Source organism: Pteropus alecto, unplaced genomic scaffold (assembly GCF_000325575.1).
Source record: "Pteropus alecto unplaced genomic scaffold, ASM32557v1 scaffold127, whole genome shotgun sequence".
Lineage (NCBI taxonomy): Eukaryota > Metazoa > Chordata > Mammalia > Chiroptera > Pteropodidae > Pteropus > Pteropus alecto.
The window spans coordinates 201,005-217,357 of record NW_006440646.1 but is presented as its reverse complement, the minus strand read 5'-3'; the positions used below and the strand labels follow the sequence as shown (position 1 = coordinate 217,357).

The 16,353-nt window shown below is 41.1% G+C and overlaps 1 protein-coding gene across 3 annotated transcripts in view; it reads right to left on the bottom strand.

Annotated features, from left to right (window-relative positions):
• Window positions 1-16,353, bottom strand: part of RAI14 (retinoic acid induced 14) — a 129,101-nt gene that overhangs the window by 94,915 nt on the left and 17,833 nt on the right. For all 3 annotated transcript variants that reach the window (XM_025050960.1, XM_015593962.2, XM_015593964.2), the window contains exon 2: window positions 12,932-13,014. In XM_025050960.1, the coding sequence (XP_024906728.1) occupies window positions 12,932-12,967 (36 nt within the window). In that variant the 5' untranslated portion in view covers window positions 12,968-13,014. The remainder of the gene's footprint in view (window positions 1-12,931; window positions 13,015-16,353) is intronic.

Below are 16,353 nucleotides of genomic sequence, written 5' to 3'. Positions count from 1 at the left end.
AATACTTAAGTGGTTTCTAGTTTTCATAAATTTAAAAGTATTGCCATGATGAATATCCTGAAAGCTGAACATTTTTGCCCAACCTTATTTCTTCAGTATTCCCCTAGGTAGAAGTATTGATATATATCATATGTGCTTGTTTTTCATTATACAATATAACTTGACTGTTTAATTATACAATATAACTTGACTTTCTACTTAATTTATGATATGTACTTTCCCAGTTACTGCATACTTTTTAAGCTTAATGTTTTTAACAACTCTAGAACATTCCTCTCTATGAGTGTAACACCTATTATTTGCCTACTCTTCCAAAATATGGGTTACTCTCTATCTTTCATTAATATAAATAATACTACAAAAAAAGTTCATTTTTTAGATTATTTCCTTCACATAGCTCCCCTTAAGTGGGCCAAAAATGATAACGATGGCTAACCCAAAAGTATTGTTTATATAACACATATCTGTAATAAAGAAATGAATATGCCAACAGGATTCACAATGGGTTTGAAAGTTACAGAGTCTCAAAGATATGGAACATTCGCTACAATACACCTAACTAAGGCCATGAACTAAGACCTATCTGTCTGTTTTGAGAGCTTATCTGACTACTCTGGAGAATTCTTCCCCAGCTAGGAGCAAATTGTCCAGAATATTTGACAAACTTTGGCCAAATGACTCACAAATATATAAAAATTGAATAACAGTGATATTAGAGCATCCTTTAAATGAGACTGAAACAGTCATCTCATCATAACCAGGGCCTGAGCACTGTTTTGTCTCCGGTAACAAGTGGCTGCATTTTTAATCAGTAACATTGAGGGTCTTTTGTGACCAATGAGACACGGATGTCAGTCAGTAAATTGGGTCTAAATTTAGATGTGTTTTGCCCATGGAACATAGGCTAGTTCATTAGCCTACACCAGGTCTAAGTTCATGACTTAGTTCTAGTTAGTGTCAATCTCTAGCCACTGGAGATCCAGCTATAGATACAAAATAATTTCACTGTCTGAGTACAAAACACGTACACAGGTAGGTTGCACATAACAAGCCGGGCCCTCCAACGATGCTTGTTCATATCACGTAACAGAATCAAAAGTGGCCAAGAGGACATTCAAACCATCCTTAAGGAAACTCACCCAAAAAACCCTCTGCACTTTTATATCCATTCGTGATATGGGGAGAATAGTAAATACTGAGCAAAGAGGGGCAGAGAAATGAGGTGACAATGAACTGCCAGTATTTTCACATTGCTCTTGGTCATTCATCCAACACAGCACCTGATGCCTGGTGCTGGATGCTGCAGATGGAGCGGGGACGATGATTTCATCCTATGAGGACACAGAACTGCCTCTGCCACCTAAATCCATGAGCTCACTGTGAGGGAGATGAAAAGGTGGCTTGTAAATTCTCTCGGAAAGGCAGGAATCTACAGTGCCAGACTCTCAGGACTTCCTGGCTGAACACTCACCAGAGCTTACAAAACAAACTACATCCCAGCTATTCAGAGGGCACAGCTATGACCTGTCCCAGCGCTAGAATCGCCACTTAAGGGACATCTGGGCCCCAAACTTTCACAAGCACAGCCAACCTAGTCTAAGTCGTGCCCTTTGTTATTTCAAAAACAGAAAACAAGACAAACATTCTGAAAGTCTCAGGTCCCCATTTGCATTTTAGATCCTCCTCTCAACCGCCCCATCCCTCCCCAAAACAGGTCTAACTGCTTTGCTTCCCATATTCTCCCGCCCTCCTCTCACCTGGGCACCGAAGGCTTTCAAATCGACCTTGGGAATCTGGCTAGTAGGCTTTGCTGAAGCATGTTTTGGTCAAAGTTTATCCATGATTATCATCTGTCAGTTGTCACTGGAAATTGTAAAAGGAGAATTTGAAACCCATTTCCAAGCTTTTATTTTTGGTTGGCAGGAATCCTATTTTCTATCTCCAACAGTAAACACCTGTGCCTATCAGCAATCACAGACACTGTGGTGAAGGTGTGGCTTCTAGAGCTAGAGTCCCCTGCACAAGTCCTGGTTCTGACTTCGCCTTTGTGATTTGGACAAGTGTTATGGGTTGAATTGTGTCTTCCCATGATTCATATGTTGACATCCTCACCTGCACTACCTCAGAATGTAACCTTATTTAGAAATAGGGTCGCTGTAGATGTAATTAGTTAAGATAAAGTTGTTCTGGAGAAAGATGGGTCTCTAATATAAAATGACTGGTGTCCTTGTGAAAGGGGGAAATTTGAACAGAGAGACCCACGAGACCCACACAGGGAGGGTGCCATGTGAAGATGAAGGCAGAGATCTAGGTGATGCGTCTATAAGCCAAGGAATGCCAAGATTGCTAGCAAACCACCAGAGTAAGAAGCAGGCCATGGAACAGTCTCCCTCACAGCCCTCAGACCCACTGACATCTTCATCTGGGACTTCCATCCTCCAGAACTGTGAAACAGTGAATTTCTGTCGTTTACGCTCCTCCATTTGTACTACTTTATTATAGCAGCACTAGCCAACTAACACAGCAAGTTATCAAGTCGCAGTCTTCTCATCTGTAAAATGGGGATAAGAATGGTACTCCTAATAAAGAAGAATAAATAAATTACAATTTGTTAAGTTGTTTAGAATAATGCCTGGCACAGAAGTGCATTTGAATATTAAATAAATATTCTCCAAACATTCTTTTTAAATCAAACAATTTCATTTCTTTTTTTTTTCTTTTGTTTCCTAATGGCTCTTCCCACCAAGTTGCTTAGTGAAAGGCAATCATGAGCCCACACCAGATTTCTCAGGAGATGAAGGGCCTTATGCTGGCTGGCATGCCGGAGCAGGGTGTGGCCTTTGTGTATCAACAGGAATCTAGATTTCCTCCCTGCTCTTCATCCCACACCCACTCAAAGGATCACATCCTTTCCTTCCCCAGAGCAGCCACCACCCTGGCCTTGGCCCTAGTCCTGGCCCTTTTCTCTGCCTAATCTCTCAAAACCCCCAAATCATCCTCCTACCCAAAATGCAATCAGCTCTAAACCTCATTCTTCAGTTTCGCCTGCCCCACCCACCCCCCGCTTTCAATGCTGTGCATAAGTCCATCCCTCTCATCTTCCTTTATTTTCTATTACTTGTCCATGTGCATCTCTTCACTCAGCATCTCCTCACACCCACCTCTACCCTTGACGTCCCCTCACCAGTACTGGTTTCCTCTGCTGATCCTAACCTACCCAGTCAGGAAGGCCCAGCCCCAAACTCAACTATTCTCTGAATCCCTCTCTAAACTCCCACGGTATTTATGGCCCGGACTCCTGATTTTGTTTTGAACGACATAAGCCTTGTACTACTTTGACTGTTTCATGCATGTTGATCATAGTCTCCCAACCAGACAGTAAACTTTTTGAGAACATCCATTCATCACACACTGCTGAAGACCTAATGTCAGGCACCATGTGAGGCATCAGGGGACATATCATTAGCTACTATTTACGAGAATTTACAGTATGCCAGATTTCATCCTAATCCTCGCGACGGTGCTTTAAGAGAGGTGGTGGCTCCACCCCGGTTTACAGATCGAGAAAACCAGTGATGAGAAAGATTATGTAACTTGCCCAATATCACATAGATAATAAGGGATAAAACTGGGACAAGATAGAAAACAGAGCTGAGAAACAGTGCAATGGGTCAGCTATAACCAGAACCCAACGAATGAGGCTTAAGACATTGTCCCTTTGGAAGATGTCAATAATTATATGACATAATATACATATGACAATGCCATATATATTATATATAATAACTATACTATAATTTCAGCTATATCTCTCTCTGAAGGCAAAGCTGTTCATTACACTTATTCATGACTTAGATTAGATAGGTGTGTCTACCGAGTTTGTGGATGACTCAATGTGATCACGATAAGAGTCAGAATGTAAAATGATGTGAAAGCCAGAGCAATAGATTTATCAAACTAAGTTAAATTTAACAAATTTAACTAACAAAATAAAATTTAACTAAAATAAATATAGTGTTCTGCATTTGAGTTCACATACCCAACAGCACAAGCACATGAAGAAACAGGGCTTTGCAAGCAATAATGGTAGAAAAGAATCAATAATAAACCCCATAAGAATCAAGAGGGGAATGTGGCTACAGAAAAAATTAACATGATCTTAGGTTATAGTAATAAAGCTTCATGTCTGGAAAGTAGAAATGCCACACTATTTTAAGGTGGTTTTTTTGGCCAACATATCTATGATGTTTTGCTGAGAATGATAAGCCCCGTAATTTGAGAGTCAAACTGGCATATATCTCCAAATGAAATTGATATAATTAAGAATCTTCATATTTCACAATTTCATAAATTACATGTTGACCAAATACATGAACTCGGTGTAACTGACAACTAAGTTTATAATGTATAACTATAGGCTGACATCATTCCCCAACCTTCCTATGAAGATGTGAGATCAGGTAATTACAGTTCCTATCCGTGTAAGCAATTCCAAAATGATGACCGTAAATGGTATACTTAACACAGGTCCTGTTAATCCCACCTCTTATCAAACCAGGACACCCAGCATATTCCTGGAATAAAGGGAAAAGCCTAACTGATAATCTAATGCCACCAGCTGGTAGCACTTAGGAGCAGTTTCCATTTCTAACATGGAAGAGGGAGTTAACTTCACCCGAAACGGCATGCTGCGATAGGACAATGGGGACCTGGGCAAATAGCAACCAATATTCACTTCTGGGATAAGAGTAATCAAAACTACGAACATTTGTCACATCTTTAGCATCCGACTCTCAGATGAGCCTCACTGTGGACAAAAATGCCTGTGGTTGAGTGTTTTTGTTTCCTAGGGCTATCACAATAAAGTATCCCAAACTAGGTGATTTACACAACAGAAATGTCTTGTCTCACAGTTCTGGAGGCTAGAAGTCCAAGATCGAGGGCTGTGAGGTAGACTCTGTTCCATGCCCTTCTCCTAGCTTCTGTTGGTTTGCTGGCAATCTTTAGCATTCGTTGGCTTATAGAGGCATCACCCAGATCTCTGCCTTCATCTTCACATGGCATTCTCACTATGTCTCTTCACATAGTTGTCCCTCTGTGCCTGTCTGTCTCTGTGTCCAAATTTCCACTTTTCATATAGACATTGGTCATATTTGATTAAACCATCTTAATGCCCTTATTTAAACCTGATTACCTCTGTAAAGACCGTACTTCCAAATGAGGTCACATTCTGAGGTACTAGGGGTTAGAACTTCAATATATCTTTCAGAGGAAGGGTGGCAATTAAACTCACAACACTGAGTTCACCTTCTTCAGTATCCATTCCTTCTTCCCCTTGAGGTTTAGCTGGTTTCCTGGCTGCCAGGTAGAGAAAACGTTTGCCCTGCCTCCCTTGCAGCTAGGTCAGGGCACGTGACTAAGTGCCAGTCAGTTCCATGTTGAGGGCAAAGACTGTATTCTTAAGAGTCACATCCTTTAAAAGGAAAGATGCTTGTATTTCATTCTCCCTCTTTCTGGTTCCTTAAGACTCAAATGCAGAATATGCAACAGGAACATCACTCTAGACCAGTGCCGTTCAAAAGAATTAATGCAAGACTTAAGCCATTTTGAAGTTGCTAGTAGCTGCATTAAAAATATAAAAAGAAACAGGTGAAATTCATTTTAATGTATTTATTTAATCTAGTACGTCCAGAATATTAGCACTTCAATGTACAATTATAAGTTTATAAGATATTTTACATTTTTTCTTAGTGTAAAGTCTTTGAAATCTAGTGTGTATTTTACATTTATAAAGCATCTCCATTTGGACCATCCACATTTCAAATGCTGAGGAACCACACGTGGTGCTCGGCTACTGCAACGCCCAGTGCAGCTCTGGAAGGTGGCAGCAGGACGTCATAAAGGGACCTGGGTCCCTGGATGAATCTAAGGGGCAGTGCTATCCTGCTGGCCCTAGAGTCCTCAAAACTTTTACTTGAGAAGAAAACAACTTCTATCCTATTTGATTGCAGGGTATTTTGTTATAATAGCTTATTCTATACCTAAATAAATATGCCCTTGGGACCTCGCAGAAGGAGCTTGCGGCCTCTCAGTTATAAAACAACCCTCTGAAGAACGGACCACTTCATGAGTTCACACTGACCGCCATGAAAACAACCTCGAAAAGCACAGCCTGAATTTGAAAAACTGCCATAGAAACATTCTCAGCATTGGGAAATACATCTCAGAATAAACTCATCCAAAAAGCATACGTGGTTCCTCAGGCTTTTTTTCTTTTCTCACATTATCAATCTCTATACTCTCCGGCCAGCTAACCCACTGGACAACCCAGGAGGAAAGAGGGGAGGTAAAGACAATCAGATCATTTGGCCCCCCAGAGAAAATAGAAAATGAAGCCATTCCAGACAGTACTTCCCAAAAAGTGAAAATAGTTTTCATTATTGTGATAAAAAGTAATGACTGGATAATCAAGTTGATCAGAATACACTGAATTTTCTCATTTAAAAGGAGGTAAGGAAAGTTAAAACTATTGTCATCTTTATAGACATACGGGGCCTTTGGCTAATGCTGACACCTATTGCCATACCAATGAAAATAACCACCACCATACAGCAAAGATCTTTGGGTGGAAACCCAACTGAAAATCTCCACACAGTGAATTCAGAAGCAATTTCTATTTCACTCCCAGGGAGAGGTTATAAGAATTTGTCAAGTAAAAAAGCACCAAGGTTAGCAAGAGTTTGAAATGATTAGGTGATTAATTTAGAAGAAAGAGCTAAGAGGTAACAACCTAGATGATTCACTGCTGTATAGACCAGCAGATTTACCCAAGTGTAGAGACCATACTGGTCTCTAGCTGCAGCTGGAATGGTATCGGGTTTAAACAAGAACTATTGGAATTATGGTCTGGGGTAACTAGAATGAAGCTGTGATATAGTTAGCCAGAAACAGGGCTCCATTCGGAAATAGATTTTTATTGGCTCTGGAGTAGCATCTATTCTCTCTTACTTTAAAAGTAAAGTCTGAAGTACGTTTGCCTCTCAGGAAATAAACAACCTAAGATTTTCCAGATCCTTCTCTGCCAGGGGGAAGCACACCAATATTGGTGAGCTTTGCGACTATAGATATCACTTGTCATGATGTAAAATCATTGTACCAGTCTTTATACTTAGGACAATAGGGCAGAATTTATTTCATGCAGTTTGAAGCTTTTAAGATTTAGGAATGTGAACGCCCTGTCAGCAAGTGTGTGCGGTGGTTGACAGTGCAAACTCTGGTGTCAAGAAAAACCAGGGTTCAGATGTGTGACTCTGGACAACTTACTGTCCAATTCCCTGGACCTTAATTTCTTCCTCTGTACAATGTTATAACAATGGTCTTTACTTGATAGAGTTTTATAAGCATCGCATGATAAAGAGCATGCAAAGGGCGTGGTACAGTGCCTGGCACATAGTAAGCATTTAATAAATGAGAACTCTTCTCTTTATTTCTGGTGTAGTAGGTCAGCGATCAGTATGTATTTACTCTTGCTATGAATATTATGTATTAGGCAGTGACACTCACTAAACCATTGTGATACTCTGGTCTCACTCTATTAGACACTGAAAATTCTCTAAAGGATTCAGGAGCTGAAGTCTATCTGGGTTCATGCTCAGTGGCGGAGTGCCAAGGCTTTGGAGAAACTGCTCCAGGATGGAAAGGCATGGAGGTATGTTTTGAATTGAACTGTACCCCCACTACCCCTCACCCTAAATTGATAAGCTAAAGTCTTAAGTACTTCAGAATATGACCTGACCTGGAGCTAGGGTCTTTAGAAAGGTAATCAAGTTAAAATGAGGTTATTAGTTTGGGCCCTAATCCAATATGGCTGGTGTCCTTCTGAAAGATGGAAATTTGAAGCCAGATACACACAGAGAACACCATGTGAACATGAAAGCAGAGATCGGGCTGATGCATCTACAAGCCAGTGACTGATTGCCAGCAAACCACCAGTAGCAAGGAGAGACATGTACGGATTCACCTTCACAGCCTCACAAGGAACCAGCACCCCCTCCCCCCGCCCCCGACACCTTGATCTCAAACTTCTAGCATTCAGAGCTATGAGACAAGACATTTCCGCTGTTTAAGCCACTCATTTTGTGTTTATGGCAGCCGTAGGCATCTAATACAAGGTGAAATCAGGCAGCAAACAGATTGCCTATTTAAGAAGGGCTGACAAGACCTGGAAAATATGCAGCATGACACAAACCTGACCAAATTTCTCTCCAGAAGTTTACAAGAGTCTCATATCTCCACCCACAAAGGTCACCTCTGATGTATTTTTAAATTATGTCTATGAAGAAAAGAGGCTTGGCTTTACAATAGATTTGGCTAGGGCTCCTCCATCAATAGACCTGGATTTTAAAGACTCCCATTTGTGTGTGTGTGTGTGTGTGTGTGTGTGTGTGTGTGTAGGGAGCCTTGGGCATTTGTAAAAACGTATTCTAAAGGACTAAAAACTCCTTGAAAAAATACCTTGGCAGAGATGTGATTATTGACCTTCAAGAGAGCTGTTCTCTAAACAGGCAAGAAATTCAGACTCCTGTCTGAGCGGGATGTGTCTGGTTCTTCAAGATTCACGGGGTGTGTGCATTTCTTTGGCTGAAAGCTACAATCGTTAGTAACTGCTGTGTAAAGAATACCATCAATTTAATCTGTCATGGAGCCGGCCATTTTGAATTGGCTGCTTTGATTCTTTTTTTTTTTTATGGAATGTCCGGTGCTTTCCTATTACAATGGAAAACATAATTGGGAACAAATCTTTCATAAAATTAAACATACGCCCACAAAGTAAACTCTGAAGGTCTCGATCATGTTTGAGAGGTATGTCTCAAGATTTGTTACAAAGATCTTTCAACCCCATTTCCCATCCGTCAACCTCCACCCATTTCACTCAAGGCACTAAAAATTGGCATTTACAAAGAAATTCCAGAAGCCTGAGCATTTTATTAGCAAAGGGAAATCCCAGACTTCTTGGCCTCATTTCTCATGATGACAGCTCATTTTTCCATGTGGAACCACATACTAGTTGCTGCAAATATTTAAAGAGGTAAAGAAGTCACTTTCAAACTGTACTCATAAAAGATATAAATAATGACGATTTAAAACTGTGCTCATTTTATAAGCATAAAAATCAATGATATCCATTTTAAAAATGAGAATGAAATATTTATAGTATTCTTAGTAAAAGACTCAAAACCATGTCACTCTCCTGGGCTCCTGAATGAAGAATTACAATCTCACATGTCAAGGGCAATTTTTTGAGACAGAGTCTACCCACTGTGCTACATGGCTGGTTCCCCTGCATTACCTTCTTCTCCCCTCCCTAACCACCCTTCCAAATCCTACCCATCCTCTACCTGAAAGAAGCCCTACCTCTGCAGAGCTCTCTCAAATGTTCCCATTTCCAGTGATTCACCCCTCTCTGAAAATCTACAGCATTTACCATCCAGACCCCGCAATTTAACAACTGGTTGATACCATTCTGAAGGTCCCTTTAATATCTCTTCTACACGATCCGTATTTTTGCCTTAATTATTTCTTGAGTGTGATCTTTCTCCTCCCACCTCAGTTGGTTAGTTTCTTAAAGACAAGAACCATACTTCACATTCTTCTGTCTTCTCTCTACTATCTAACCCAAGTATATGGATGCCCAAAATAAAATTATAACGGGGAACTGAAAAATGCCCTCCGCTGTAGAAGGACAAGTGTTTAGCTCCGTAACTATCTTTGGCCTCTGTGGGTAGTCTGCAGGCTCCCAAATGCATTCAGGGATTAAAGCAACTAGATAAGGACATTCATCTGACCACAGTCCACAGAAAGAGGTTCAGTCCCCTATTACACTCACGTAATCCCACCTTTGATGAGGTAGTCATCTAAGTGTTCTAATCCGAGAAAAGACACTCGGATTAAATCTCTACCCACATGGTGGTCCTGGGGTGGCAGAGTAACCTGAAGCCCACCCACGGGGGGTGGGGAAGGGGCTCCTTTGGGCCACTCTTGTCCTTTTTCACTCCTGGGTTTCGCTCTCAGTGGCCACCAGCTGATCAAGCTGCAGACCTCCCAGACACAGGCTGGCTGAAACGCGATCACGCCAGTGGGTCACCTGCCTTCTCTTTGTGAAAGCACGAACATGATCTGCTGTCTCTCTTCTTCCTACCCCCCAGAAACACAAAGAACCCTTTCTTCCTGCTTCCCCTTTCAGCCTCACACAAAGACAAGCAGGAAAATGTAATGGCTGATGGTTTAGGTTCCTTCTTTGAGAAGGACCACTCGTTTCGGATAAAGATTATAATCTGGCTCATTTAACTGAATATAAAAGTTTAAAATTTGTTTTTCTTGTAACCAGTGATTACATATACACATACAAAAAATGTCCAACCAAAAGGCACACACTGAGAAGCCAGCCCCTCTTCCTACCCACTCCCAGCTCTGTTTTCTTCCTCAGAGGTAGCAACTGTTATCAGATTATTCTGCCCTCCGGATGATATACACTTTTCCAATCCCACTTTTTATCGTGGGTTTCTCATTAAGAGAAAGGAATAAATATTTATGAAGCATCTCCTAAGTGCTAGGTCCTAAAATGTGAGTTTTACACGAGCACATTTAACCTTCATAACAACTTTGTGAGGCTAATATTTTCTCCACTTCTCAGGGGAGGAACCTGAGGTTCAAGAAAGGTAAGAGATTTGCCCAAGGCCACACACCTAGGTCCAAAGTCGCTTTTCCAAGCGACTGCCGGGATTGCCCTGTTTCAGAAACTCAAATCTCCAGCCAAATTCCCTCTCTCAGGAAACCTGGGCTCTGGAATCAGGCGACTTTGGCACAAAAACTGGTTGTTCAGCTTAGAGCTCGAAGGAGCCAGACGAGTTTCTGTGCCTCCCTAGGTCTCAGTTTCTTCACCTGTAAAATGAACCTAAGGAGAATACCTGCCACATAAGGTTGTGGTAAGATTAAATGGTTTTTCATAAAGACTTGGCATAGCACCTGACATAACAACAAATACTCCATAATGCGTAGTTACTATCATCACATAGCTGATGAAGAAAGCGGGGTTCGAAGTGGTTTTCCTTTTGTTTTTATTCCCCCGCATTTTAGCTGCACAGTGGTATGGTTCTGAGAAGCAGTTTGGGATGAGTTTGGGGAGCCATTGGATATTTTCTGGCCCTATTATACCAATTTTTTTCGTTCTCCTTCCTTAAAGCTTACTCTTCCAACATTTCTTCTCTTAGCACGAACTGCCAAACTAACAGCCTTTCTGCTGCCAAACCCCAGAAGCTTTTAATAGTATTATTACCGTGAATTTTTTTATTGTGGTAATATTTCAGTTTTTATTTAAAAACTAGATTCCAGCAACACCCTCCCTATTGTCACCAGTTTTTAATTTTTAAACCAAAAGTTTATGCACCTATCATTTCCCCCTGCCTCTATTCATATATCATGCAACTCCAGACTGATTAAATTTTGCTAAAATAATCTCAACTTGTATAAATGGAAGCTACCCAAATTCCCTTGGCATGGAAAAGACATTTGTTAACCTGGTCACAGAATTTGCAAACCCAGATCTGCTCAGCTGGGCAACATTTTCCATTTAACTACCTTTTCCTTCTTAGCAGAAAGCCAAATGAAATCTGTAGGCTATAGTATCATATGGCCAGCAGATGAGGAAGTCGAAGGGGGTTTCTCAGGAGAGTGGCAGAAGGAAAGAGCTAACAAAGTAGGTAGTCAAGGCTTTCACTGGCCAAAGGCTAGTTGAATGACGTTGGCCAAGGCATTTCTCACTCTCTGAGCTTTGGTTAACTTACCTGAAGAATGAGGTGAAACCAGCTTTGTTTTAAAAGCCCTTTCTAGCTCTAACTTCTTTAAGCGAGACAAGATTCTGCAGTCATCCCACAAGCATCTTCTCTAGTCTGGGTCTTATCACGGCAGTAAGTTATATGTCATGATGCAGCCTCAGGAGATAAGCTTCAGCCAAAAGGAGGTGTGTGTGTATGACATGTTAGCCGTAAAAGACACAGCCTCCATTTATTGCAAAAATGTGGTTGTGCCAAGCTGTCATATAATTCACGGCAAAGCAATAAAATCCAGGTTCACCTTTAATTATCTAATGTTAAATGATAACCAAGCAAGCCCATTATGAGGGCGACATATCTAGAATTCCATTGGATACCCGTCTATGAATTTCTCCCATTCAATAATTCTACTCGAAGCATCTGGAATGCAGCTAGTACAAGACTGGAATCTCAGCAGAGTTTATGAGGTGACCTTTTGTTAAAATATCATTGTGTATAATCCTACTGCTGTGTTATTTTTTTCCATTTTTTCCTCTGGGAGACAAAGTTTCATAATGCTGACATCATAGCTGATTCCTCCAATCCAAAGTCTTTTAAGATGGGTAACGAACAAGTAAGAACCCCAGGAATTCAGGGGGAGTGAAGGTGCAGGCAGCAACAGATGTTATTGTTTTACCACAAAAGCCTTAGCAGTTAAAAAGAGCTCCCTAAAGCTAAAGATGAACCATACGAATATGTATTTCCTTCACCCGTCTCATGAGACTAGCTTCCTCTAAAAAATGACATTCTGAATCAGATTTGGGGGATTTAGAAGTGCTAAGAATTTTACTGATTCCTTTCTTTAAGATGTTTGACTGTTCCTTTCGCTACAAGGCACAGACTGCAGGAATTTAAATATGTCAGTTTTGAAAGCTATACACACAAACAGCAAGGAACCCGGAGCATGCCGTTCACGAAAGCCACCCCGAGCCGGGGCCCAGAGTGCTCTAGTTTCTGTAGTTGATTAACCCAGCGCCTTATCAAGGCAGGAGTGGAGGACCGTGCCTGCAGCTTCGGGAGCACAGCCGGAGCAGCCAGACGGTGAGTCACCGCGTACTTACGTCGCTCTTCCTGAACTTCGCTTTCAAGCTCTTCATGTTTAGTCCATTCAACTTCCAAAGCTCTAGAGGAGATTTTTCAGCACCTAAGCAGAGAAAGAAAGAAATTAAGTATCTCAGGTTTCCAAATCAACACTACAGACATCCCCCCTTGATTGGCTCACAATGTTGGGCCCTGGGCAGGAGATTGGGGTTGAGTTAGGAAGGTGGTCGGAGTTAAGAGCTATGACGTGGTAAAGAACGTATATTTTATCCACCCATGATATTACTCCCTGGAGCCTTCTGACATTTTTAAGTTAACCAAATCTTTAAATTTACCTCAACTTCCCAAACATTAAAAGTAGAACAAGTTTAAGTCACTGCTTAACCATCATTATACAAAATACAGTTATCTGTATGCCAAACTAATACCTCTACAGATCCTTCATGTGACGATTATACCATCCACCACCTTTTGAAGGGTCACCATAGTGAAAAATGATAAGGACAACAGTTCATATTTCCAGATGCCACACATTCCCTATTTATTTTTCTCAGTGTGGTTTCATTCTCCCCTCTAAATGCACAGGGCAGTTAGTAAAAATGCCAGGAACAACAAAAACTCCCTCGGCAAACATCTCATTCCTCAGGAGGCCATTCTAAACAATGAAAGACTCCCAGGTCCTTGTGGGACCCGGCCACTCCAAGTCAGAGCTGAAAAAGTCCTAAAGAATCACCTGACTTAGGAGGGGGTCTATGGTCCCCTGGAAAGTAAATGTAATTTTCTTTAATGTGTATATATATTTTATTTATTTATTTTTTTTTTTTCAGAGAAGAAAGTTCCTAGTTTTCACTGGATTCTGTGAGGGGGTTGTCACCCATCAAAAGTTAAAACTCTTGATCAAGTCTAAGCCCCTCGTTTTCCAGAGGTAGAAACGGAACTTCCAAGAAGTTAGAGAACCTGCCTATGTAGCCACAAAGTCTGTTTATATGATGGAATTCAGGACCAGACCCCAAAGTCTGATAGCTGAATGCTTTCTCCACTGCCCTCCAGCTTTAAAGCTAAAACCCAAAAGCAGAGGCCCGTGCTAATATGTGGTATGGACTTTATCCTTTTCATTCTTGAACCTGGATAATGTACAAAGTGTGGAACCTTTGCATTTAGGTCAAAAAGGCAAGGAAATCTATGTGGAAGTTTGCCTCACATGTGATCATCAGTGCTCTATAAATGTCACTTCAAGCCTTGACTGACAGAAAGTGAGAGCAGGTGAACTTGAACAGTTCTATCCATTTGAGAACTAAGAAATAGTGGTCTTATGTTTACCATAGCCGACCATTATTGTTCCAAAGGTCGACTCCTGTTCCTCCACCATCCTCATCATTCTGGACTAAACTGATCTGAAGAAGCAGAGTGGGAGAAATAGAAGCAACTGCATGGCTGTATTCATCCCGCCCCATGTCCTTCTGGCTGCCTCCAGAAGTCCACTGACTCTGTGGCTTCTAATGTGTTTACTTTCGTTATTGCCGCGGCCATCAAGCCGGGCCCTTGGATGAATGGTACAAAAACCCACTCATCATAAAGCACTTCGATGACATTGCTCTGGAGGCCACACTTTTACTGAGGACTCTCTGTGGTCCCTTTCAATCTCCCCAGCGTGGTAGGCAGAAGTGACAAAAAATGTGTTGCCTTGGAAACTGTATACACTATAATTAAACCTTATTACCTGCCAAGCATTTAACTACGGAGAAGGCTGTGCTGGTATCTGAACAGCAAAGTGCAAACTCCCAGATAGTATTTCTCAAAGTTGGCCCCTAGTCAATCTGAATCAGAAGGATGTGGGGACAATTTTCTAAATGCAAAAATCCTAGTTCACATCCCATGGAAATTGAATGTCAGGGAGCAGGGCCCAGAAATCTCCTTGGTTGAATCTTTGCACGCTGAAGTTTGAGAACCTATAATCGAGGTAGGTGGAACAGGCAATATACTTGTCGGAGTTGCACGGTTTATAAAACAGCCCTTCTTCACGTCAAAACAAACTACCTTTTGATGAATCCAAGTATATATAATGACAATCAGATATTCCCAGGCTGCTAATGGCCAAAGATCCTCTACCAACTGTAGCTAGAAAATGGAAAATCATCCTTGGAGTTCAATTCCTTTTACCCTTTAGGTGAAGTGCTAATAACTAAGGAAAGAGGCCAAATCCATGCAGCAGGCAAGGGTGAAAAGAGAAGCCAAGGCTTGGATAATCCACGAGCTGTGTAGCCCACCAAGGTAGAACGACGCAAAGCATTCCTATGGTCATGGAAGGTCTTAGGCAATGGTGAGATTTGTTTGTATTAAATATAATATAGTGAATATAGGGCTTCCTTTCAGAGTGTTGGAAATGTTCTAAATTTATTGCCACGATGGCTGCACAACCTCTGACTATACCAAAAACCATTCAATTGTACACATAAAGTAGGCAAACTGAATAGGATGTGAGTTATATCTTAACAAAGCTGTTTTTTAAAAACAGCTTAATAACTTCCATTACCTTCCCAATCCTTAGAGTTAGAGGAAAATTCCAATTTAGAAACCTCTGTACTGATTGAAAAAGAACTTCAAAGGAACAAAAGTTAGATTTTATTTAGCTATTTCTATACCACAATCCACCCCTGATTCAAGTGGTTAATAAAACAGTTCTTCTCTGTATCCTCAAACTATTCCTACATCTACCCACCCCCACCCCCACATATGACCTAAGGATTATTCTGTAAGGCAATGCTGCCAATTACGTCAGCACAAAGAGTTTTCTTGGAGCCCCAGCCAGGTATTCAGATTCTGTAATCAGAGGTGAGGCCTAGAAATTTGTAACTTTTTTTAACTCAAATGATTTGGATGCTCAACTACATTGAGAAACCACTGTTCTAGACTCAGTGATACCATACCTATAATTGACACTTTCATTAAAAATAATCTAAAGACATCATATAAGTGGATATGATAGGTCAATACATTTCAGCATTAACTGTGCTTGAATCTTTCACAATATTGGTGGGGGGGGCGGGGTGAGTGGTGGAAAGTGGGAGGGGAGTCCCCTACACTCTAAATTCCAGGAGAGCACCTAGCTGGTTACCCATGGCACAAAAAACAATATTCACTGGCAAAGGTAATGGTAGCTGTATATACATGCACATTTTCCTGAATCACAAGAACATATTAGCATCTAAGACACCATGCCACTGGATTCAAGAGCAGTGGTTTAAAATAGTTCCCTCTGAATCACAGCAGCATTAGAGGAGCAGAGTAAATAACAATGTCCTCTTCCTAACTAATCCTTCCACCGTGGAACATGGGACACTTCTATGAAATCCTCAGTAACACCCAAACACTAATGTGCACCCCAGACAGGATTCAGGATATTTTCTTCCAAGTTAAAAAAACATCAGACTTAAAATCCAAA